This window comes from Coptis chinensis, chromosome 3 (assembly GCF_015680905.1).
Source record: "Coptis chinensis isolate HL-2020 chromosome 3, ASM1568090v1, whole genome shotgun sequence".
Classification (NCBI taxonomy): Eukaryota; Viridiplantae; Streptophyta; class Magnoliopsida; order Ranunculales; family Ranunculaceae; genus Coptis; species Coptis chinensis.
This window is the reverse complement of record NC_141458.1, coordinates 114,627,429-114,653,330: the sequence shown is the minus strand read 5'-3', so window position 1 is coordinate 114,653,330 and position 25,902 is coordinate 114,627,429. Positions and strand designations below refer to the sequence as shown.

At 37.6% G+C, this 25,902-nt stretch overlaps 1 protein-coding gene, 1 long non-coding RNA gene and 1 pseudogene across 4 annotated transcripts; 2 read left to right on the top strand and 1 right to left on the bottom strand.

Moving 5' to 3' along the window:
• Window positions 1–1,698: 1,698 nt before the first annotated feature.
• LOC147513235 (putative pentatricopeptide repeat-containing protein At3g08820 pseudogene) lies at window positions 1,699–3,854 on the bottom strand (annotated as a pseudogene). The gene has a single exon (XR_015215324.1). The product of XR_015215324.1 is annotated as a putative pentatricopeptide repeat-containing protein At3g08820 pseudogene (transcript).
• Window positions 3,855–7,019: 3,165 nt separating this feature from the next.
• On the top strand, window positions 7,020–8,116 carry LOC147513234 (uncharacterized). Its single transcript, XR_015215325.1, has 3 exons — window positions 7,020–7,745; window positions 7,836–7,926; window positions 8,003–8,116. It is a non-coding gene; the product is annotated as an uncharacterized LOC147513234 (long non-coding RNA).
• A 4,298-nt stretch (window positions 8,117–12,414) lies between these two features.
• On the top strand, window positions 12,415–25,114 carry LOC147513233 (DEA(D/H)-box RNA helicase family protein). 2 transcript variants are annotated; one of them, XR_015215314.1, is made up of 14 exons: window positions 12,415–12,663; window positions 12,740–12,863; window positions 12,948–13,017; window positions 13,135–13,197; window positions 14,572–14,646; window positions 15,607–15,726; window positions 15,907–15,948; window positions 16,104–16,178; window positions 16,380–16,526; window positions 16,882–17,019; window positions 17,357–17,468; window positions 17,574–17,662; window positions 24,442–24,708; window positions 24,804–25,114. XR_015215314.1 is itself a non-coding variant. In XM_086596249.1 (13 exons), exons 1-13 carry the CDS (start codon window positions 12,528–12,530, stop codon window positions 24,574–24,576), a joined length of 1,326 nt encoding a protein of 441 aa, XP_086452375.1. In that variant the 5' UTR covers window positions 12,415–12,527; the 3' UTR covers window positions 24,577–24,802. The 2 variants fall into 2 exon arrangements, 1 of the variants encoding a protein (XP_086452375.1); XM_086596249.1 differs by lacking the exon at window positions 24,804–25,114 and having other exon boundaries at window positions 24,442–24,802.
• The last annotated feature ends 788 nt before the right edge of the window (window positions 25,115–25,902 follow it).

Genomic DNA, 25,902 nt, shown 5'->3' with positions numbered 1-25,902 from the left:
GGCACCATACGCCACAGGAACTCAACGCAGCAATGGTCTAACCACTGAAATCTTCAGCTAATTGCTTTTCTCCCTCCCTTTGGTTTACTCTGTTTCATTGGTTGTTAGTTGTCACTATGGAGAATATAGCATTCTTAGACAAAAAGTAACGAAATCCCCAACTTCAAGAGTTTATATTGGTAAAGGGCACAATGAACATGCTCTCAGTCACAATCTTCTGGGTGATTTTTCTTAAATGCGTGTGTTTGGGTCATTTTTCTTAAATGCGTGTGTTTGGTATAATCGAAAAAGGGGAAAATAAATAATAGAAAAATATTGCAAAGAACTTTTTCCATCCAGAAATCTCTAACGCATTCAGTAGCAGTTCAAAGATTAAGAGAGCAAAGACAACAAGACTACGAAAAAAATTCAACTAACATCCTCTATCAGTAGTAGAACTTGAAAGCACTGATCTTAGTTCACATCTTTGTCATTCAACTCGTACAAATCTTAATCACTGGCATTATAACCTATTTCAAATTGAAAACACACAAAACAAAGCCAACAATCAACATGAGACGACAAAACAAAAAGAAAGAAAGAAAAGAAGGTTGGGGAAAGTCACCTGGACGTTTATCGCTAAGACGCAAACCTTCCAAACCAAAGATCGACTTTTCAAATCTTCCCTGATTACAGTGAAAACAAATTTTTTTTTGGGAATTGCATCGAGTATGATTTGCTAAGCCCAAGATCACTTAAAAACCAGAAAACCTTTAAAATAAAAACGTTCAAGCTGACCTTACTTGTATCTCTAGAAACTCCATAACCGTTGTAATACATCTGACCCACCAAAATCTGCAAACTGCTGTCTCCATCCTTCGCCTCCTTGAGTGTGTCTTGGAACCACCGCCTTGCACAGTCAGAGACCACATCCGACAAAGATACTCTGCTCTGCCCATCCGTATATTCCATATTCAAATTTGACAGCTTAGAATTAACAGAAGTACTGCAGAGCTGAAACGATTCTGAAGTGAAAATTCGTTCTTCTTGTACAAGGTTTTGGTGTTTTAGATTGTTTAGCTCATGTCTTGTAAGTTGCAACCCTAGTAAATCTTTGAAGAATAGCTGCACGTGAACATGCATATGAACAAGCAATATGTTCCTAGTTTATCAAGTATCAAAATACCAACCGCTAAATATTTTTTATTTGTGATATAAGCTCTGAGACAATGGAAAATATTAACCAACATTAGTTACTAAATACTTGTAAACAACTTTATCTTCATCAAAATCTTCCAAAGGGACTAACAGAATATAGGTCTCTTGTTTATACCTAATCCAATGATGTTAGATGCCCAAAGAAATTTTCTCCCTGAGATTTTGAGTAGTTATGAATTAACAGCAGTCTTTCTGCCTAACAAAATCCTCACAATATTGACTTGATGCTGCCAATCGAAGACCAAATGTTACAAGAGAAGGTCCAACAAAAAAAAACTAGTATACATTTTCTGTTCAGGAAAACACAAAAAATATTCCCTTGACACAGGCTGTATAGTGAATAAAAATCTAAAGCAGCAGGGAAACTGAAGCTGAAGCTGAACTTGATGCAAGATGGATGTAAAACTTGAACAAGCAACAGTGGATGTTAGGACCAAATGGGGCAGCCATATAACAGTTCACACCCTTGCACAAAATACCACAACAACCAACACGATGGAAGGCGGGAGATAAATAATTGATACCATTTCATGCTTAAATTCCAACTAACGTTACCAATAATTGTTACAAGAACACGAGCCGTCTTTGAAACAATGAAACCGGTTGTTGTCTCGTACAATGATTTCTCGACCTGTAATTTTTGAAATAAGTGTAATTGCTGTGTGGCAATCACCACAGACACGAAGGTTCTTTACGACCCGTATCAGGGTTCCTGGTGCGGTACTGATAAGTCCGAATGAAATAGCTAATTTCTCACTATGACAGCCAAGGGAATGCTCCTTCTCTTCCTCTTCTATATCAAATAGTACAAAATCCGTCTTAGGCTTGTAGCCCAAAGGCTTTAATTCCGTACTTAATTCATCAAGCTTCATATAGATTTTCGCAGATAATGGATGTGACTGGTCCCCTACATGGAACTCGTGAACAACCCCATCCATTTCAATCCAACTACATCCTGGTGTCTTTTGAAGCCCTCTTTCGTTCATGATTAACCTCAAGTTTTCTGCGTCATCCCATCTACCAGTAACAGAGAAGATATTGGATAAAAGGACATAATTTCCCGAGTTCCATGGTTCTAATTCAATGAGTTGTTTTAATACGTGTTCAGCCAAGTGAGTGTCCTTGTGTAACCTACACCCTCCCAACAGTGCACCCCAGACAACTGCATTAGCCTTGAACGGCATGTCTAAGATTAACTGATGAGCCTCAACTAATAAGCCGCCACGGCTTAGAAGGTCTACCATGCACCCATAATGTTCAATCCTAGGGGTCAAGGAATAGATGCGTTGAATACTATCAAAATACCTACGACCCTCATCAACTAGACCGGCATGAGTGCAACCACAAAGAATACCAATAATAGTGTTTCCATTAGGTCGAATCCCCATCTTCTCCATTTGAGCAAAGAGCCCAAATGCAGATTTAACATGCCCATTCATTGCCAGTCCAGAGATCACGGCATTCCATAGAACAAGGTCTCTTTCCATCATTCCTTGAAAGGTTCTCCATGCCCTTGTAATGCTCCCGCATTTGGCATACATGTCAATCAATGCAGTACCTAAGATTGGATTCACTGATAATTCATTTTTATCAATCAAACCACTAAACTTCTCCCCTAATTCCAGCGCTCCTAACCTTGCACAAGCTGAAAGAACTCCAACGAAGGTGAAACAATCAGGTTTAACTTTATCCCTTTGCATATGGGAAAACAGTTCAAGAGCCTCTTTAGGGAGTCCATTAGAAGCGTAGCCATTTATCATTGCACCCCAACAGACCAAATCCTTGTCGACCATCTCATCAAATACACCACGGGCTCTCTCCATGCTTCCACACTTGCAATACATATCCAGCAAAGAAGTAGCAACAAAGACATTCGTTCCCATTCCCATCTCCCTTATATAACTGTGTATCCATTCCCCAGTTTTCAAATCCCCTAACTGAGAACAAGCAGAGAGAAGACGTACAAGGGTAAAACTATCTGGCATCAACTCCATCTCCAACATCTTTTTAAACAAGTCAACTGCCTCACTAAATCTTCCAGCCTTAATATATCCACTAATGATAGCAGTCCAAGAAACAACATTTCTAGTTGGCATCTCATTAAACAGTCTATGAGCTTCATTTAAACATCCACATCTAGCATAGATACAAAGTAAACTAGTTTTAACAAAAACATCAAAGTCCAAACCCACTTTCAAAACATGAGTATGAATTTTCACCCCAAGTTGAAAATCAGAAAGCCTAGCACACGCCTTTAACACAAAAGGAAAAGTCATATTGTTCGGGGCCAACCCGTCTCTTCTCATTAGAGTGTAAAACTCAATTGTCTCACTGTGACAGTTATTAGAAACAAAACCTTGGATCATTGTATTCAACACATACGTATTAGGCTCTTCTACTTGATAAAAAACAAGTCGAGCGTGGTTGGGATTTCCAAATTCAAATGTTGACCTTAATATCATGTTCACTAGATAATTGTCCTGATCTAGACCAAACCGGAGAATATGCCCTTGAACATGCTTGAGTTGTAGGAAAGTGTTACATCCTTGAAAAAGTAGGTTCTTAACCTCTAACGCTTTATAGAACAAAGGAGAAGATGGGCTATTGAAGATGGTCATACAGAGTAGTGTAATCAAAGACTAATAAAAGACAACCACAGTAATAAAGCTTTAGGTCCTCCTTAAAATAGGGCTTTTTGCGTTGGGTCCAATTTTTATCGTTTATTAGCTTTAGGTCCCCCTACAGTCAGTTGACCATGTTGACTGTTATTGACCAAGTCTGGCTGTCCATTGTTGTGCGTCTGGCGTCGTACATTTTCATAATAGCCAAAGTACCCCTTGCACATGCCCACACCAAAAACCTCGAAATTGAATTTGAAATTTCATCGATATGTGTTCGAATCGTAGTTCCCCAATCCAACGGCTGCTGTAAAGGATAAGAGCTCTACTAAAAAAAGCGGGAAAGTTTATTCATCTCATATTCCCCCTCTTTTCTCTCTCTCATAGATTCATCTCTCTTGCAAATTCACTCATTCTTACTCTCATTTCACCTCTCTCATCTCATTCTCCCATCTATGTCACTTAATTAAAGTTGTTAGAGCTTGGTGGAGGTTGGAGCTTGGTCGGAGAATCGTGGTCTTTGGAGCTTTTGCTACAGGTAAAGTTTATTTTAGTTAGGGTTTAGTTTAATAATAAGAGTACGTGTTGTTTCATATGCATTATCAAATTAAAAATTAGGGTTTTTTTCTTTTGCAACTGTTTTACCAATTAAAATTTGAGGATTTATCTTTTCATGTGCAATTGATGAAATATTTTGCGATTTATGAATTAAAAAGTTAGGGATTTTGACTTTAGTGGGTCCAATTATTAATAAAGTTAATTACTTTGATCATATGGGCCATTGTTTATTAGATTTTTGTGATGTACTTAAATTGTACTCATGCTTTAAGTGCTGAAAATGATGTGTCATTCATACGGGGTTTTGTTTGTTTGTTAATTTTGTTTGGTTTATGTGAAATATATAGTCATGTAGTGGGGCAAAATAACATTTATGTAGTTCATTTGGGTGGTGTTTGGGGTGAGGTCAATCCTTGTGCAATAATTGTGAATGGTCATAGTGGTGGTAGGAGGAGAAATTTAACATTAGATGGAGATGAGTTGATGTATATGAATTTTATGAAGGATATTCAGGTTCATGCCTAGAGGGAAGAAAGTGTCATCTGTGACTTGTATCTTGGCAAGATTTTTGTGCCCACTTGGGACTGACAAACAACTCATGCATATGTGGGAAAACATCATGGTAGAAAATGACTACAAATATCATTTGTTTGTAGCTTATGATGATGTTGTGGGCCTAACTGAAAACTGAGAGGAGAACCCAAGTGTGATGGGGATAAACCAAAGAAAATATGAGCCCTCCTTTAAGGCAATTTTGGGTGTTCAATGCAAGTCCAATATACCTACTGAGTCCACTTCCAAATTTTCAATGTACATGTTGAGCCCATATCCAATGTACATGTTGATCCCATATCCAATATACCTGTTCAAACCATGTCTAACAAACGTGATAACCCTAATCTAATTGTCCAATCTACTGCGAAGAGTTATGTCAGCCCATTCAAAGTCATTGAAATAAACCCTGATCCTTCAATACATAAAGTTGTCAACCCTAAAGCTAAAAGAGTTTTAGTGGAGCAAGGTAGATGGTGTCCAAAAGGTGTTGTTGTGCAAGAAACCAAGAGTTATTAGTGTTGATTCTCAGGGCCGGCTCAAACCAAAGTGTGGCCTAAGGCGGATTTCATAATATTGTTATATTGAGGCCTTTTTTTCTCAACAATTTAATAAAGAAAAATGATAATAAGTCTAAAAACTAAGAATTGAAAAATTTTGGGAAGTTTTTTTCCAGTACTATGTAATTTTCGGTTTACATGTTAGAATTAGTTTTAGAAATTTCTTATGGGTTTTATGATATAAAGTTATTTTTAAGGTGAACTTTGGGGATTTTCCAACAAACCATGCAACTTACGAGGGCCTTTTTCAAAGAAGTGAGGCCTTAGGTGCATGTTTTCTATAAAGGGACGAGCCGGATCCGATGATGAAGAAAGCCAAGTGGGGAAGCTTTGGTTTGAATGATAAGGCTTCTCAAAAATTGGAAGACATAGAATGAAGTTGTTATTGCCTGCGGTTTTTGATGAAGTTGATAGGTTTTTTGGGAGCTAGATCTGATGTGGGAGACATAGGAAGTTCTGGTGATGAAGCTGATAGGTTTGGTCCTACAGTTGATACCAATGTAGGGTATAACAGTTATGACTCATTTGATGAAGAAGATGAGGATTTTGACCCTGAAGAAAATGTCATGGATGAGGAATCTGAAGCTTTTGTAACTTGTTTGGTAGATGATGAGAAGCACTTCAATGAAATTGGTGAGGAGGGAGATCCTATTAACAATTTGGGGAAAATAGGTTCAAATTTGTTTTAAAAGGAACAAAATCCATAAAGAGTTAATATTCCCAAAGTTGGGCAGCTGGTGAAAGGGATGGAATGGAGAACCATAGAAGAGTGTAGGAAATTCTTCAAAGCATATGGAATTGATAATAGATTTAGTTTTAAGCATAACAAAAATGACAAAAAGAGGTACAAAATTTGGTATTGTAATGAAGGAACAATAGGAGAGGAGTGTCGGTTTGGTACATGTGGTTGGCATGCTTGGTGTAGTGCTACAAATGATCACCACACTGTGAAGTTGAGGAAGTTCAATGACACTCACACTTGTGAAGTTGACAAAGATGATAAGTATAGGCAGGCTAGAGCTCCTTGGGTTGTTGATGAGCTGGAAGAATATGTTAGAGATCATCCATACAATAAGCCTGTTGATATCTACAATGAGATTTATCATAGATATGGGGTAAAGATTTTATACTTCATTGCTTGAAAATCAAAGGTGAGGCTGTTAGAGAGAATTAATGGCAATTATGAGCATAGCTACAACATTGTGAAGGAGTTTAAAAAGACAAATTTTGAAAAGAAATGAAGGGAGTAGAGTCAAATGTGTTAGGGACAAAAAGTTTCAATGCAAAGGATTCTTCCTTGCTTATAAAGCTTCTTTAATTACATGGTTTTGTTAATGAGTGTAGGCCTGTCGTGGGTTTAGATGGGGCTTTTCTGAAGGGTAAGTATGGTGGTTGTGCTTTAAGTGTTATGGGATTAGATGCAATGAATGGATTATTTCCACTTGCAATCTATGTGTGTAGGGGTGAGAATACAAAAACTTTGTGCATGATGTTAGGACTGCTTCAACCATACCTTAACAAGCACCCATAACAACTCACTTTCATATATGATAGACAAAAATGACTTATTCATGCTGTGGAGACTAGATTTCCAGATGCCAACCACAGGTATAAGTTGTTTGTGTATTAACTAATTTATCTAAATTCCCTAATTTACTTTATTTTGACATGTATTGTTTGTGTTTTTCACATGTTTTGTTTTAGACATATGTACAAGAATTTTAAAAATGAATTTAAGGGTGAACACTTGATGCAACTTAGCTGAGGGGCTTCAAAAGCATACAAAGTTAGTGAGCATGAGCAATTCATGGAGGCATTGTCAACTACTAAGAATGATGTTGTGGATTGGTTTGAGAGAGAGCCTATGCGAACTTGGGAAAAGTCACATTTTGACCTCATTTTAAAGTGTGATGTAGTTACTAACAACTTCAATGAATCACTCTTACACTTTATAGATAAGTATACCAAAGTTGTGATGTCTCTTATACACGAGAGAATGCTACTTTCCAAGGAGATGAAAGAGGGTGGTCTTGTAACATCTGCTATAGAGGTCATTACCAAGCTAGAGAAGAAGCATAATAGATATAAGCTTTGATAATGACAAATATTGTGCAACCAATCCAAAATCTGGGAAACATTTTGTAGTTGATTTAATTGCCAAGACATGCTTTTGTATGGTATGTCAGTTGGGTGGCATACCATGCGTTCATGCTATTGCAGTCATCAGACCTCTGAGGCCAAGTAGAGAATCTTAGAGCAAGTAAGTACAAACTTAATACTTAAGTCTATGTTTGGGTTTATAGATGTGTATGTAATTAACTCATTTTGCAATATATGTTTGGGTATATAGATGGTGCAACCCTTACTTTCATGTTGAGGCATTCAAAGGCACTTATGTTGGTATTATCTATCCCTTTGATAATGAGGAAGATTGGGGAAAGGTTTGTGATATTATATTATGTTATATTGGATTATATTTTAGTGTGACACTTATGTGATCATGTTTTTTTGTTACAGTTAAGTTATGAATATCAATATCTCAGAGATGAAGATGAGGAGAGAGCTATTAGCACAAGGAAATGCAAATTGTGTAATAACCCAGGACATAATCAAAGGACTTGCCTAGAGAGACCTGACAAGAAGAAAGAAGAAAAAAGAAATCAAAATCAAGAAATACATGTATTATTTATTGTTTTAGTCATGTTTAATGAATTTAATTTCGATCATTATCTTAATTATTGTATTGTAGGGGATGTAACTGAGAATGAAGGTCAAACAGCTGAAGGCCAAGTGCAACCACCTCAAGCAGCTAAAGGCCAAGTGCCACCTCAAGCTGTTAGTGAAGGTGGAAGGGGTAGTAGAAGTGGCAGGGGTAGTAGGGGTGGAAAGGGTGGTAGAGGTGGATCATCAGAAGTGAATGAAAGCCAAGCTTCTCAACAAGTCAATGCAAGTCAAGCATCTCAAGGACCATTGAATGAAAGTCGAGATCTACAAGACCACCTACATGGGGTATAGGTAGTAGAGGCTTTAGAGGTGGTAAGAGCAGAGGACGCATGTACAAATATTTTGAGAATCCAACTTCATATACACATCAGCCTGCTTCAAGAGCCACAAATGAGTCATCTGTAATTGGCATATCACAATTTACCTTTTCAATAAATTGACTTATTATACCCTACTATAAAAGGATCTCTTTGACATCTCTCTCTCTTACACAGTCTCAAATGGGGAAGAACAAAAGTAATGGTAAGAAGCAAGTGAACAAATGTGAGAATTCTAGAAGGGGTGAGGAATACCCAGATCATCTAATGTCTTGTATGAGATTTGGATATAACAATATGGCTCGGGAAGAAGTGATGGTTGCTAGAGCCTATGTTGATGAGTATGGTGATGAAGTTTCACATGATGAAGTAATTACTCATGTGATGAAGTGGAGATATGCAAGAGATGCTTCTTTGGTGGCTAAGGGACTTCCTACTGCATATCCAGAATAAATTGAGGAGGAGCAATTTATGCAGGAGTGTTGGGAATTTGAACAAGCTAGGTTAGCTAGGGAGAGAGGTTATGTTGGGGAGGAAAGGGGAGAGAGAAACCAATGTTCAACTCAACCTAGACTGGTGGTGCAAGCTTTGACATGTCCTCAGAGCTATGAAGATTTCAAGAATTCAATGAATAAGAAAAAAAAATGATGTTGGTCTTATTTCTTTGGATTTTCTTTTATTTATGTATTTGTCTTCATTTATCTTGCTAAGTTTCTGTCAATTAATATCATAATTTTGCTTGTTTCAACAATGAACCTGTGACAGAGATTTTCTAGGATGCTGTTTTTGCTGGGATGTATTTGTCTTCTTTATGTATGCTACTTTTGCTATGTTTTGTGTTACTATGGGATGTCAGAGATCTTTTGGGATGTACTATGAGAATGAATGTTATGTTTTTGTGTTGCTATGGGATGTTAGATGTCATTATGTGTTTTGTTTACCTTCATGTGTTAGGTTACTTTTCTATTTTGTGTTGTGTAGTTGACAATGGGAATGACTATGTAGGTATGACTCTAATTTGAGGAATGAATATGTTAGTTTGGTCAATGAAAGTGCACATGTTGTTTACCCTTGTTTATTGTTGATCCATAACATTTTATTCATCATTAGATAACTGACATTAGAGAACTAAACTCCATACATAGCACTCCATACTAAACTCCATATATAGCAACTCAGTCGCTCTTTATACAAGAATTAGGGACATGACAACCCTTGCATAACTTGCAGACTTCACAAAGTTCATCTTCTTCCTTACACAGGTTACACACTTCTGAGTCAACCTTCTTATCAAAGTAAATCCATTCCACTGCACTACAACCTTCCCTAGAACACTTGAGGAACTTGAACTGCAGAGTGCCACCTTTCATATGACCTAGTACTACTCTCATAAATCTACAACACCAAGAACAAGGGCAGTGCATGCTAAGATATGGACATGTTGAACTGTTGAAGCATAGTCTTCGTCGTAGCAAAGTTGACAAACCTGTAATTAATGAAAGAAAAACAAAAGGTCAAAACCAAATCAAAACTAAAAAACAAAACCAAATATAATTGAAAGAAATTAGCATATAGTCCTTCAATATACACATTAGTTTTGCAATAGATCCTCCTACCGTAATTAATGAAAGAAATATGAAAACTTCATAAACAAGAACACCTTTGGTGCAGCAACAATAAGAGCTTCACTTCCACCCATGTTGATGTTCAAAAGGAATAAATTTAACAAAACTTGTGTGTCTAAATGGAGAAATCAAGTACATTCTTATAGAAGTAGCTTATGACCGTTGGGGATGGGGTGCTCAACAACTATCTTAGCTTACATCATCCGTTGGATTGGGGAGTTAGGATGTCAACATGTGTCGAGTAATTAACATTTGGATGAGCTATTGGATTGGGGAGCTACGATTTGAACACGTGTCGATGAAATTTCAAATTCAATTTCAAGGTTTTTGGTGTGGGCATGTGCGAAGCGTGCGAGGGTATTTTGGGCATTATGAAAATGCATGACGCCAGACACACAACGATGGACAACCAGACCTGGTCAATGATGGTCAATGCGGTCAACTGATGGTAGGGAGGACCTAAAGCTAATAAACGATAAAAGTTGGACCCAACGCAAAAAGCCCTATTTTTAGGAGGACCTAAAGCTAAATCACCCTAATAAAAGACTAATAAAAGTCTAGTCATTCTTCAATTTTTTTTTTTTTTCTAAATTAGCAAATATATTGATATGAATAGATTACAAAAGGTTGGCTTAATTGGGATTATATTTCCCAACTAACCTCAATCAAATCATTCTACAATATAGTTACTACCAGTGTCGATGGTGCCCGTTTAACCAAAATCGTATAAAAAATCATGGTCCCGGTTTTTATTTTTAGAAATTGTTTTAAAATGGGTATTAAAAAACCGGAACCAAATAGTTTTTAAACAAAAAATCAGACCAGAATTGAAACCGGACGTTATCGTACTTTTAACATAAAAAAATATTGAAATAAAGAATATAAAAACTCAAAACGTTCATTTATATATTACTAAATTTTATTTATTAGTGTAATATGTAATTTTTGTAGTATTTAATGTTATAAATAATATAAAAATATAGTTTACAACTTTAAATATATAGTTCTATTTAATTTATTATTGAATGACATAATTCTTTATATGAATATTTAAAAAACGACTCATTTGTGTAGTATTTTTGTGTTTTTAGTACATATTTTTTAATAAAATCAATAAAAACCAGTGTAAATAGTAAATATCTTAAGAATCGAAATGAAGAACCGAAACTGAAAAATACCCGCTAGGACCGATGGTTATGGGTATGGTTCTACAATTTTAAGAATTGAAAAAATTGAAACCAGAACCAGAATCGTAAAATTAAATAGTTCTTAGTTCTTACAACACTAAAAACTGGACCATAACCGGACTGTTGACACCCTAGTTACGAGTAGAGAGATAACTGAATAATAAAGGTACTCGCTATGGGTACCTTCCATTTTGTGTTGGACGGATCCCATTTTTTTTTATTTTTTTTGTTTTGTGTTGGGCGGACCCCAAAAAAAAATTTATTACAAAATTACTATTGACCTAAAAAACATATTTTCCAGTTATTACTATCAGAAAAGAAAAGTTGTTTTTAGTCGGATAACTCGTTGAAGGAGAAGAAGATGGGGTTTTTCTAGTTTAACCTATTTTCCCAGTTTTGTTAAGAAATCGGTTTTGGGCATGGGGTTGTATTGGACTCTTGGTGTGCCCAACACAATTGCAGACTCCAAATTGAACTCTGGTCTGCACAACACAAAATGGGGTCCGTCAATAACAGGACCATAATAAATGAACAAAGAAGATACCTCAAAGGTATGGCTTGTCAATGGATCGGTTTGGGTCGGGTTTTAAAAATCTAAATCCGACCCGATAAGAAAATTGGGAACCTAAAACCGAATCGAAAATATTACGTTTAATTTGAAATCAAACCGAACCGAACCGGATCGATATATTACAAACCGAATCCAAACCGGCCCAAATCAAAAACTATAAAATCAATTAAATTTTAAATTAAATTAATTAATTTTAACCACACAATTGATAAAACATATACAAATTTAATAATAAATATTACTAAAATGTTATCTTATCGGTTCAGGTTCATATCGGTTCGGTGGACGACAAACCCAAAACCAAACCAATATCTTATTGGTTCGGTTCGGTTTCAGGTCGGTAGAGGGCAAATTAAATTATCAAAACCCAAACCATTTTTTAACGGTTTGGTTCGGATCGGTTATCGGGTTATGAAAACCATTGACTGCCCCTACTCAAAGGTGCACGTGTGATTTTTTTTTTTTTTTTTATAATAAAGATTTCTAATATCGGCATATTTCAATGTTGAAATAGTAAATATCTTTTCTGCTAAAACCCTCCGTCAGGGCTTTGGTTTTATACGACCGCAAAATTTGGAAGCCTTAAAAGGAAGAGAGGAGATTGTTCTGATTAACAGTATGGAAGAAGAGAAGGAAGAAGTGAAGACATTTAAGGATTTGGGATTGAAAGAGCAGCTCGTTGAGGCTTGTGAGAGTATGGGGTGGAAGACTCCCTCAAAGATTCAAATTGAGGCCATTCCTCATGCTCTTCAAGGTTCTTCTTCTTCTTCATCATTCATTTTATTTTATTTTATTTTATTTTTTATTTTATTTTTTAAATCTAATTTTAGGAAATGATTTGATTGGGCTTGCACAAACGGGTTCTGGTAAAACTGGAGCTTTCGCTCTCCCCATTCTCGACGCTCTCTTGGACGCTAACCAAGCTTTCTTTGCTTGCGTACTGTCTCCCACGAGGTATTCTACTACTTTTTTTCTTCTTCTCCATGATTAGTAATTTGGTTGTTTATGGTGGTGATGTTGTTCTTTTTTCTTGTCTAGGGAACTTGCTATTCAGATATCAGAACAATTTCAAGCTCTTGGATCTATCATAGGTGTAAAGAGTACAGTGGTGAGTCTAGATGGATTTACACTTTCTATAAGCAGTCTGTAATCATCTATTATTTAGGTAGTTCAAATCTTTTTCATTTATGTTTGAGACAAATATTAACCATTCAAATCTTTGCAGCTGGTTGGGGGGATAGACATGATGCAACAATCAATTGCACTAGCAAAGAGGCCGCATATTGTGGTAAGTTTTATGTGCATAATATTATCTTTCTACTGGATTACTTGTTATGGTTTGAATTTTTGTTATTATTATTATTATGGAAGAGGTGCACGACCAATTTATATGTTTGCAATATATAGGAGAAAGTACAATGTAGGATGAGATATCCTCCTAAGGAAAACGCTAAGAGTGCAAAAAACAGGAAACAACTACAAATAATAATAATAAAAAGACAACAATGAATTAAGCTTCTTGGATGATAGCGTCCCAAGAAAATGCAAAAGACCCAAAGGGTATCTCGTTGAACTCCCTCCACCGCTTACACCAAAGAGAAAACAATCCTTTGATGTGAAGAGTCATTTTTGCAGTGTTAATGTCTCTGATTCCTTTCCAACTATATGTCCCGAAGTATCGTGAAGGGACTGATGCTCCACAACTTCCTCTTACTACGGGTGGGGAGCCATTGATTAGACCACATCAAGAGATCATACATTAGACCACTTCCTCTTAGTGTTTTGGTTTAAATTAATTGATATGATTTGAGTTTACAAAGAATTCATACATATGGCTAAAAAGAAAAATCTGCTGATATTTTTTTAAATAAATGCACTTCCTAACTTCCCTTTTGCCTGTGCTCTTCTGCTTGAAATTTTTGTTATTTATCTCTTCCTTTTGGGTATGATTCTCTCTACTGTTACATTGTTGGTATGCATGCAAATATGCAATGCTGATTGAATTGCACAAATAAGTTTGCTGTTGTTTTTACGTTAGTAATTTATTAATGACATATAATGTCTATTCTCTTTTACGGACTTTTTATGACAAATAACATGTCAACTCGTCCTCTATCTGACATTACTTGTTGAAACCATGATGTCAAACAACTATTGGAGGATGCACACACCATTGGCACTCCTTGCAACTAATGTACCCCAAGTCCACTAATCTTTTAGCATTATTTAATTTGGAAGATCTGGGAGAGCAGTATCTTATAAGATGTAATTGTGAATAGAAAATTATGACATTGAATTTAGTAAAAGAGAAGAATTCTTTCCAGTTAAGCTAACAGGTGAATGCTTTTATCACATGTTTGTATTTTATTTATGTTTTGATTTCTTTGCTTTTCCCCTCACATGTAAATCAAAAAGTGTTGACCATCCGAGTTCTGTGAGTTTAAGCCTCAGGTTTCAGATTGAGTCGGAGGCTAAAGTTTCCCCTATCATTATTTGTAATTGTTTAACAGTGTTAGTGAAAATGAGCTGATTAACTTCTATTACATCATATTAATCATATTGCTTATCTATACTGGTTGTGGAGGACCTTGCCCATGGGATCCATACCTGATCTACATATTCTCATAAGGTGTCTATTTTCCTTCACATTTTTTCTTAATAGGTGGCAACTCCTGGGAGACTCATTGACCACTTGTCCAATACGAAAGGTTTTAGTCTGCGGACATTGAAATACTTGGTATGGTTTCTGTTTTCTGTTATGAGTTTTAGTTATTAACTTTTCTTCCCCAATTTGATTTTTTTGAAGGTTAAATCATTAACCCGGATAATCAGTTTCATTCTTTTTTTTTCCTACATATGTCTATTTTGGATGATGTCATTGTTATTCTTTGGTACAATTTATGACATCTAAAACATGACATTCTATTGACTGCGCAAAGTTTTCCATCAACTTATTGGTGCTTGGAACACAGACCAAATTTTAATACTTATAGTCGCAATCCCACCTCTTGCTTTACTGTAAGCAGGACACCCTACATTACAAATGATTGAAGCCCTTTAATGGTCAAAGTCCCAGAAGGCCAATAGGAGAGAAATTCCTTGATGTCAAAAATAATTTGGTACACTTATCTTTCTTCATTATAAAAGTGCCCACCTTTTTGCTTCCTCCTATAAAGCCTTTCGCCTTTGCAATGCGCTCTATCGACCACTTAACCTTCAAGGAGGGAGGATGGACGGTAGGAGTATTGCCTGGGGATTTTGAGATGCTATGAGGAGGGGTGTGGCTTATGAAAGTAAGATAAAAAGGATAATAAAATGTAGAGAATTTTATCTTTTTTTTAAAAAAAACTGTAAGTTGAAACAAATGACTGCTTGTCCCTAGGAGTTCTGTTTTAACAAACAATGTTTTGTACATGAAAAAATTGCACCCTTTATTTCGAAAGCAATTTATAGTGGTTTCTTGTCCCTAGAACATTGTATTGCCTTTGTCCGGCCAAGTCCCATATTTTTTTTTTGTAGTGGTATGTGTGTGAACAACATTCCAAACACTTACTGGTTCAAGTGCTTTTCCTTTTTTAAAACAGGCTTTTATTTTAATTTCTAAATGGCGTTGCATAACTTTTTTAATACAGGAACTTAATTTCCATCTCTGAATCTATTATTTACCTACTAATTATGACTTGCTTGTATTTGGCAGGTCTTGGATGAGGCAGATAGATTATTGAATGAGGAATTTGAGGAATCAATTGATAACATTTTGAAGGCCATTCCCAGAGAGCGCAAGACATATTTATTTTCTGCTACCATGACAAAAAAGGTAAGATGTTATCAATTGATTTTCCTATTTTCTATCTGCAATGCTCTAATTCTTGAAATGACAAAGGGAACCCTTGAGTTCATAGTTTCAAGCTTTGTGACTATGGTTTTTAATTATTATTTTTAATGTCTTTGGATAACAACCATCAGCTTTCACTAATCTGTTACCTTGTGTTTCTAGGTCCGCAAACTACAAAGGGCATGTCTGCGGAATCCTGTGAAGGTGTGTTCTCTTTCTACTGTATTATTTTACGCATCCTTTTGTGTTCTTTATGGTTGACAAGTTTGCGTATCTTTGCACAACTAGTGCTTGGTGTTGCACTATCTGCATAATTGTATCAGTTACGGTCTAAATCTCAGTTTTTCTGGTTTATTCAGATTGAGGCAGCTTCTAAATATTCCACTGTTGACACTCTGAAGCAGCAGTATCGCTTTGTTCCTGCGAAGTACAAGGTTTTCTTCTTTCCACTATATTTTGCAGGATCTTGGGTTAATTGGGCATTAAAAGCTGTGTACTGAGCCAATTATTGAGAATTAACTTGGTTTGGGGCTTGTGATTTTCAGTGTGATCCCAACCCAAAGTATTCATTGTCACATATCCTAGAAATTGTATTCTTCTGTGCTAACCTCTATTTAATTTAAAATCACACGCAGGACTGTTACCTTGTATTTATTTTAAGCGATATTCCTGGAAGTACATCAATGGTGTTTACTCGCACTTGTGAGTCAACGCGTCTTCTGGCTTTGATTCTTCGAAACTTGGGATTCGGTGCCATCCCAATTAGTGGTCAAATGAGTCAGGTACTCTATAATTTCTATGCACAAATTTGGTCAGTGGACTTGGTGGTGCATATTCTTTTCAAAAACCATTATTTAGGTCGTGCCAAGTTTTACATCATATTCTTATTTTTTTTCAATTTTGGTGTGTGTGTGTGGTTTGACATTTAAATTGTCATTTCCCATCCCATGTTGGTGTATTATCTATTTCTGGATGTATATATACTCTTGCCCCCCTCTCCCACACACATTCTTTTAAAGTAATAATGTGTTAAAAACTAGTATAACGTTGTGTGCATAACGTCAAAAGTTTACATAATATGGAATTTTTATATTCAATACGTCTTTTGTTCATATTGTTATCTGGAACATTTGACAGGCAAAGAGACTTGGAGCCTTAAACAAGTTCAAGGCTGGAGAGTGTCCCATTCTTATCTGCACTGATGTTGCAAGTCGAGGGCTTGATATTCCTTCTGTAGACATGGTTATCAATTATGATATTCCGGCCAATTCTAAGGTGAGTTCATTGATATCAGGGTTTTTGACATTAGGTTAGTTTGGCAATTAGGAGTAGGGCAACAAGTTTAAAGTCTTAAGATCCTTTGTTTGACCTAGTTCATGGAGTGTTTTTCGTGCACTTCTGCTACTTGCGTGGTTTGCATATAGTGAATGGCCTTAATACCAGATGAAGATTGGCACTTCAAAAGGCCAACTTGCAAAACCTGCCTCTGATAAACATAGGATGTCTTGCTTCGTATTACTTGCACATTCTTGCTCTTTATCTTTAGTTAGCAATCCGTGCCACAAATACTTTGATGTTCCTATTTCTGCTAATCTCTCAAAGTGTGTTTCAGGATTATATTCACCGAGTGGGTAGAACTGCTCGTGCAGGGCGATCTGGAGTTGCTATTTCACTAGTAAATCAATATGAGCTGGAGTGGTATATCCAGATTGAGAAGCTTATTGGTATGCATGACTGTCTTTATACGTGGAGAATCACATTTCACCCAGAAGCTGTTTTGATTATATTGATCACTAAAGCATATTCTGTTGCATGTCATTTTGTTTCAGGAAAAAAGCTTCCCGAGTTTCCTGCTCAAGAGGAGGAAGTTCTTTTTTTCTCGGAGCGTGTGGCACAGGCCAAAAGGCTGGCTCTAACGGTATTACTGTTGTCATCATCATTTATTTAAGTGGTTTTTTTATTCTCTTAGTAGTTAGTGGGAAAGTATAGATCAGTTCCAACGTTGAACTAGAAATAGAGGTTTGTTTGAAATAACCAATGTCGAGATGAAACGCTACAAACACATTGTCTCAGCATGATGCATGTGCCAGTTGCGCAAAATTTTCTGGTGTGTCTGAGGTAATTGCTCCCGCATGAAGCTAATTTGGTTGGGTGATCTCAATTCTTAACCATCTGGGGTGTTAGGATATTAGAAGATGCTCTTTTGAGTTATGGATCTCCTTTAAAAGCTAGTTTATGTTGTCTCGAGCCAAAACATGTATCTACATATAGTCGTAATGAAAACCCAATGATTTAATGAACAGTTCCTGTTGATTGTGAATTCTAACGAGCTACAAATTGGTGATCTAGTTTTCTTCCAACAAGAAAAAAAAAAGGCCCTAAAGATGACGAGACCTCACGATGGCAGAAGGAGGAGCTTTGCAGTAGTGGAAGGAAAGTCTTTTGAACTGGAGTGGTGGAATAATACACATGGATCTGAAGAGGTGAGCTTAATAGAGAGAGGAAGAAAGGGGGTTTTTAAGTGCTCAGTTTCACTAGGTGGGGCTAAATGGTTGGGAAGTTTTCTATGCCAAAGTTCCCTTGGATCTATCACAAGTGGTCCTCCACTTAGTTTCTGGGATGGTTACACAAAACTGATTGGCTTGATTAGAACAAATCAAAGAGGAGACTTTATTAATATGATGATTATCTCTAGAGCTGCTAGAGATGGTAGACCCAAAACCCTTTGCTTTCCAGCAGGGATCAACAACGAAGGGTGGGCAGAAATGGGATCAAAGCTTATGAAGTTGTTGGAACCCTCTCAACCGTCCTCTACTATACCAAAAAGAGATATCGGGGTTTCGTGTTTTCGAACTATTCCACCATGTAACCCAAACAATAGAGAAGGAGGTATCACAGCAAGCAGGGTACAGCCTACAATACCCACAATCAATGTGAGGTCGATCGGAAAGGTTACGAATGCCTCATGGTGGTGTACAACAGTGATTTGCACTGTGTCTACTGGCATACCTGATTGGACGTGGGTTAAGCAGAAAATGTGTGCAGTCTTCAGGCAAACTGATCTTAGGCCTATGGAAGGAGGCGGAGCACTCGCTTTCTTCAATTCAGAGCAGGATGCTAATAGACTTGTTGGTATGCCTCCCTTAAAATTTTGGGACGGTGTAGTTCATTTTAAAAGGTGGAATCCTGAGGTAGGCGCACTTTCTAATGGTGCATTATTGGGGCATAAAGATGTGTTTCTGAATTTTGTGGGGGTGCCTTTACACCTGAAGACTCCAACTATTGTTGATTTGTTGGCCAAAGATTGTGGTACAATGCTGCATACTGATGAGTCATCTCTTAATTGTTGTAAGACGAAGGTTAGAGTGAAGGTGAATGTGATGAACCCAGCTAAAGTTCCGCGCATCATTAATATAGAGGAAAGTGGGTATGTTTTCCCCGTATGGGTGGAGGTGGAATTTAACAGTGGTGTTGCGCCTCCAGCTGCACAGGGTGAAGACGAGCTATTTCGACCGCAAGAGGTGGCTGGCTCAGTAGCCAATGTCAATGATGTCACTAATGAGCAAATATCGTCAGATCCTAGTAGGCCCCCTGGATTTCAGGGAGAAAGAGAGGGAACACTTGCACTTTCAAATTTTGAATTTGAAAATGAAAGAACTGAGAGCACTACCGCTGTCAGACCACAGGAAGATAGTTCAGTCACACCAACCGAAGATATCGTACTTGAGGGCAATAGTATCGATACTTTGGTAGGAGGAAATGACGTGGCAACGCCCTTAGTAGTAGAAGAGCTTTGTGATTTTGAAGTGGACCCGACTGGGCTTCATGAGGAGATGTCTACTCAAAATCCAAGCCTAGGACCGAGGAGAAGGGCCCATAATCATATAAGGGGCAGAAGTTTTAGTAGAAACTTTGAACGGGAACACTTCCTTTCGACTAACAGGCTCATGAGATGGAGAAGTGTTAGTAGGCCCAAAAAGATGCGGGGGAGGAACAAATCCAGGAAAGGGAACCTCAGATCAAGAAGGGACCCTTCAGGCCCATTTTCATCCGATTTTGTCAACTCCCTTCACTTCTCAAACAGCTACTGTAGTACACCTGAGGATGAAACTAGGGACTCACTCTCTGCCGCCTTGCCACCAGTTAATTGCCATGCTTCCTTCTCGCTCCACCCCAGCTCATGGAAGTCTTGAAATCAGAGAAATGGTGCAAGTTCAAGGCAAAACAGCGGAGGAGAGCAATGTTTTACGGGGTTTTACTCACAGTGAGAGTGGATTTAATGGCCATGTGTCGATGTTTAATGCGGGAGAGATGGCAAGCAGACTTTATAGATGCCAAACAAATGAAGATTTCACTGATTGGATCAAGTTTATGGTGGTACCGATTCCTAGGAATCTGGGTCTGTCTTCTCATATGGGGAGAATGGGTCTGGAGAAACTTTTCAAGGATTTGTCCAAGGATAACAGTGAAGCACATATGCAAGCGGAGTTTGGAATTAGAGTTCAGCAAGAGGTTGTTCTAAGGGAGGTTGATGACTTAAATGTCGATTAAACTGATCTCATGGAATGTTAGGGGGCTGGCTAATCTAACAACTTGTAATAATATACGGCTAATTATGGAGGAACACAAGCCTTCTGTTCTTCTTCTACAGGAGACAAAAATGGGGAAATATCGAATCCTTTGCTTGACGATTTGTGGCGGCATCCGTGGAAATTTATTTGTCTTCCTGCAATTGGATTCTCTGGGGGTATTTTAATAGCATGGGATTCAGATGTTATAGAGGTAGGGAACATGTTACCGGGTGCTTATACTTTAACATTAGAATGTAGTTTGATAGCGGATGGTTTCTCTTGGCTTATGACTAGTGTATATGGTCCAAATGATGATGCTTTAAGAAGTATTTTCTTAGAGGAACTGGAAGATGTAAGGGCATGGTCACCTTTGCCTTGGTGTTTAGGAGGAGATTTTAACCTGCGGAGATTTGGTTATGAAAGAGCTGGAGGGTGCAGAATCTCTAATTCAATGAAGTTGTTTGATGAGTTTGTGTCTAGAAATGGCCTTTTGGACTATCCTTTGAGTGGTGCACTTTACACATGGTCAGATTGCAGAAGTCGCAGCCGTATCGATAGATTTCTAACTTCTTTGGACTGGGATGATCATTTTCCACAGGCAAAAGAGGTAGCACTTCCTAAGTACTTTTCGGATCATAGAGTTATCGCTTTGGATTGCACTCACTATAAAAGGGGCCCTTCTCCTTTTAGATTTGAATTGATGTGGTTCGAGGATAGTAATCTAATCAATCTCATGGAGGAATGGTGGTTGTCCTTTTCATTTGAAGGGACCCAAGCTCGTATGGTGGTCAAAAATCAAGGAGTTGAAAAAGAAGCTAAGGGCATGGAACAAAGAATGTTTCGGGAGAGTCGACTTACTCATTAAGGCTAAGTCCCAGGAGATTGATGAATTAGACCGCATAGAGGAAACCTGTGTTTTGACCCTAGAAGAAGAGGCGCATCGTGCAAATCTCAAATGTGAACTGAAAGAGCTTATGAGGAGAGAAGAGATATCTTGGCGGCAGAAATCAAGAACCAAATATATATATATTTTTTTGATTGGCAAGCCTGTTTTAAATGAGATCAGTAACTCTTTGATGGAGAGAAGAGATCATCACCCAAAGGTTTTACCGACTTTGCTAGTCAGCACCTGCAAGAACCAAATATTTCAAGGAGGGAGAGAACAACACTAGTTTTTTTTTTTTTTTTTTTTTTTTTTTTTTTTTCAAGGAGAGAACAACACTAGTTTTTTCCACAAAACTGCAAATGCCAGGGCCAAAACTAATTCCATTAATAGTTTGCTTATTGGGGAGACAAAGGTGAGTGATAAAGCTTGCATTAGAGAACACATTGTAGAATTTTATGAAAACTTATATTCGGAGGATCCTTTAGTAAGACCAGAGCTTGATGGACTGGATTTCAACACCATCTTGGAGGAACAAGCAGTAGATTTGGAAGCCGATTTTACCGAACAAGAGGTTGTGATTAGGAGGTGACAGATCTCCTGGGCCCGATGGTTTTCAGATGGTTGTTTTTAAAAAGTGTTGGCATTTTTTCAAAGACGACATCATGGCCGTGGTAAAAGAGTTTCAAGATCAGGCAACATTGGATAAGAGAAACAATTCGACTTTCATCACACTCATCCCAAAAAAGAAGGGTGCTCTTTCTCTTAAGGATTATCGCCCAATCAGTCTAGTGGGGGGTATCTATAAGGTGATATCAAAAGTACTTGCTTCCAGAATTTGAGATGTCCTACCCTCTATTATCTCGCATCAACAAAGTGCTTTTGTTGGCGGGAGACAGATCCTTGATGGTCCTTTAATAACGAACGAATGCATTGATACTCGCTTAAAGAACAAGGAGAATGGTGTCTTGTGCAAGGTTGACATCACGAAAGCTTATGACCATGTTAATTGGGCATTTTTTGATTATTTGCTTAGAAGGATGGGTTTTGGGGATAAATATAGGAAGTGGATATGGACTTGTCTCACTACATCCTCTTTCTCTGTGTTGGTTGACGGCTCTCCAGCAGGTTACTTTCGTAGTCAAAGGGGCATATGGCAGGGCGATCCCATATCCCCTTTTCTCTTCAATGTCATTATGGAAGCACTTTCTCGACTGGCAATCAAAGCGATGAATCTGGGATACATTAGTGGCTTTAAACCTGCTGTTAACGGGCCAGAGATTGTAGTGCTTCAGTTTGCAGACGACACATTGTTTTTTATTGAAGCATCAATTTCACAATTGCTTGTGGTAAAGTCCATCCTACTGATTTTTGAGGCGGTTTCTGGCTTAAAGACGAATATGGCAAAAACTTCTCTTCTTGCAGTTGGTGAGGTCGAAAATATTGAAGGCTTAGCAGGGACTTTGGGCTGTGAGGTTGGAAAACTACCGTGTCGGTACCTCGGACTGCCATTAGGTGCATCCTACAAAAGTAAAGCTGTCTGGGATCCAGTGATTGAAACGGTGCAACGAAGATTGGGTGGTTGGAGGCAGAAACTTCTCTCTAAAGGGGCAAGATTAATTCTAGCACGAAGTGTCTTGTCTAGCCTACTGATATACTTTATGTCTCTTCTCACCTTGCCTGTAGGGGTGGCAGTAGTTTTAGAGAGGAAGATTCGAGATTTCATCTGGGGGTCGACAGAGGAAAAAAGGAAATACCATTTAGTTGGATGGGATAAGGTGTGCTCAACAAAGGAGAATGGAGGGTTGGACATCAGGAACTTGTCAATTATGAATCAAGCTTTACTGGGCAGGTGGTTATGGCAATTTATTACCGAGGATAAGTCCTTGTGGCGAGAGGTCATTATTGCAAAATACGGTCACAAACACGGGTGGTGGCCAAATTCCACGTCACAACCATACGGGTGTAGTCTCTGGAGAGGTATACTTAATGTCCTTTCTGATTTCACAAGCGGAATCACCTTCAAAGTTCGTAATGGTCATAGATGTTTGTTTTGGCTTGATACTTGGGTTGGGGATAAACCGTTGGCTGAACAATTTCCACTGGTCTTTCAAGTTTCTACAAAGAAGAGAGGTTTCATTAATGAGTTTGCTTGTGTGGACAACAATCAATTGGCATGGAACCTATATCTGAGAAGGCAAATTAATAACTGGGAGGTGCAACAATATGCCAATTTGACGTTGAAAATTGAGAATGTGAGACTTAACGAGGAAAGTGACAAGTGTGTATGGATTTGGTCCAAGTCTGGAAAATTTACAGGGAAGTCTTTTTATACTGCCTTGGATTCTCAAGGTCGCAATGCAGGCCAAGTTCTCGACCCCTTTCCAGTAAAGTTGGTGTGGAAAGTCCCAATAACACTAAAGGTGAAATTCTTCTTTTGGGGGGTAGTACACGGGCGTACGTTAACAGCCGATGCACTCATCCATTGAGAAACCATGGTATCTCCTACATGTTTGATGTGTGACTTGCTTGACGAAAGCATATTACACCTGTTTCTCCATTGTTCTTTCGCACTAGAGCTTTGGGAAAAACTAATGGAACCAGTGTCGAGGGCGTTCCCCTTGTTGGCACAAGTTGATTCCATACAAGAGCTCTTGCAACAATGGAGAAGAAGAAGTGAGAATAACTTTGGGAACAAGGTATGGCATTTGCTCCCTTATGCTGTGATCTGGGTCATATGGAAAACAAGGAATAACCATGTCTTCAAGAACAAAGAAAGGTCAATGCAGAGAACTATTTTAGAAATTAAAGGAACACTGTGGTACTGGTTGTCTGCCTCTGAGCTCAAAAGGAACTATGCCTTCAAGGATATGGTTTTGGGGTGGTCTAATATAATATTGGGGACTTAACTCTATTAAAGTCTCAGTAGGAGTTTAAGTGCTACTTTTTCTTTACTGTAGCTTAGTGTGAGGAACTCACTCACATTCTGTATCTACTTCCTTTTCACTATAATCAATAAATTTTAACTTGTCCAAAAAAAAAAATCTTAGGGTTCATATCTGTTGATAGTATCACCATATTTAGTTCTTGAAAATTTGTTGAGCCTGCTGGAGTATCACCAATGGTTGTTAAGTCTCGTTTGGAAAGACATGCGTCAATGAGTGATCCTCACTACTCTGCACAAATTATTTTTGAACTTTTTTAGTTGCAACCAATAATGATTTGAATTGATGATATGTGCAGAAAGTCAAAGAGCAAGGGAACAAAAGAAAAAGAAGAGGGGGTGATGATGATGGCGAAGAGGATGCTGACACATATGCAAGTCTGAAGCGTGGGAACTCTTCGAAGAAGTCGTCATCAAAGAAGCCGAGGCGGTGATGGTTTTGTACGAGTTTATGCGGTTTTGGTAGGATTCAAAATTGTCTGTTTGCGATATTTACTAGTGTTCAAAAGTCGAGGCATTGTGGCAGTTTTGTTCTTGTGGTTGTATTTACAATTATCAGAACAAATGTAAGTGCATCTTGTTGATATAGATTCTTAAATTATAACTGTGGATTGGTTGTTGATTCCGTAGCAGCTAATGATTATAATTGTTCTGTTTGAAGATGTCGAGCACGTGTTGTTTGAACTTTGAAGATGCAAGTGTTTACCATGGAAACGTTAAGGTGTGCATTTAAGGTTGCAATGGCAATTGAAGCTCATATGCGTAATTAATTGACTACAAGGTATACCGTGCACTTGATACCATTGCTATAAGGGAACATATTCCAAAGTCTGTCTGGATATGTGGTTATTTGCAGTGGCTTAACTCTTCGATTGGAAGATCACACTTAAAGAGTATACGTCACCTGCTGCGTTTCAACAATCGTGCAGCCATAGACTCCCTTTAAAAAATGCTAATAACTTTTGGCAAGTAGTGAGACATCCTCTCAATTAGTTACTTAGTATGATGAGTGGAATACTATGTTGCACGGACGCAGACACTGATGCGGTGACTCAGTTATATCTCAAAAAAGTAGGACTAAGATGCGGCAAAAGACGCAGAAATTAATTAATATTTATAATTTTATTTTATATAAATTAAACATTAAAAACTAAATTAAATGTATCAACATTCATAAATTCAAAACTATTAAAGATAAATAGTCATAAAATTAAGTTTAATATTTCTTAATCAAACTTTAAAAACATGTCATAAGTCTTAACAAAACAAAAAAGTGAAAAAATTTAGTTTTTTAATATTATTTTAATTTAGTTTTTTAATTTTTTAGGTCAAAATCTGCGTCCTGACCATGTTGACCGCGTTTTGACTGTGTTTTGACCCGCGTCCGGTTTAGTTGACTGCGTATTGACCATGTTGACCGTGTTCGACGCGCGTCCATGCCGCATCCGTGTCCAAGGACATCCATGTTAATTATATGTTAGACTTATAAACAAATCTTGCCAAATTAATGAGGATGTGCTTCGTAGATTCTTTTGGTACTCATCATATTGGTGTTGAAAGGAGTTACAATTTGTGCATCAATAATAGCAGGAGAGATTAACTATTTAACTGGAAACCAATACATAAAAAATTAAAGATAATCGATGGCTCCTGTCACACCCAAATTTCCAGACAATATTTAAAACAATGATATTTAATCATCTGGAAACCTGGGGTGCAACAAAACCCAAAATCCTGTTATCAAACATGATATATACAAA

Bases quoted from the DNA above. Each gene is read 5' to 3' on its own strand.
- LOC147513233 (XM_086596249.1), top strand. From the start codon at position 12,528: ATGGAAGAAGAGAAGGAAGAAGTGAAGACATTTAAGGATTTGGGATTG. The intron at 12,864-12,947 runs GTATTCTACTAC...TTTCTTGTCTAG, and splicing joins TGCGTACTGTCTCCCACGAG to GGAACTTGCTATTCAGATAT. The intron at 17,020-17,356 runs GTGAGTTCATTG...AGTGTGTTTCAG, and splicing joins ATATTCCGGCCAATTCTAAG to GATTATATTCACCGAGTGGG.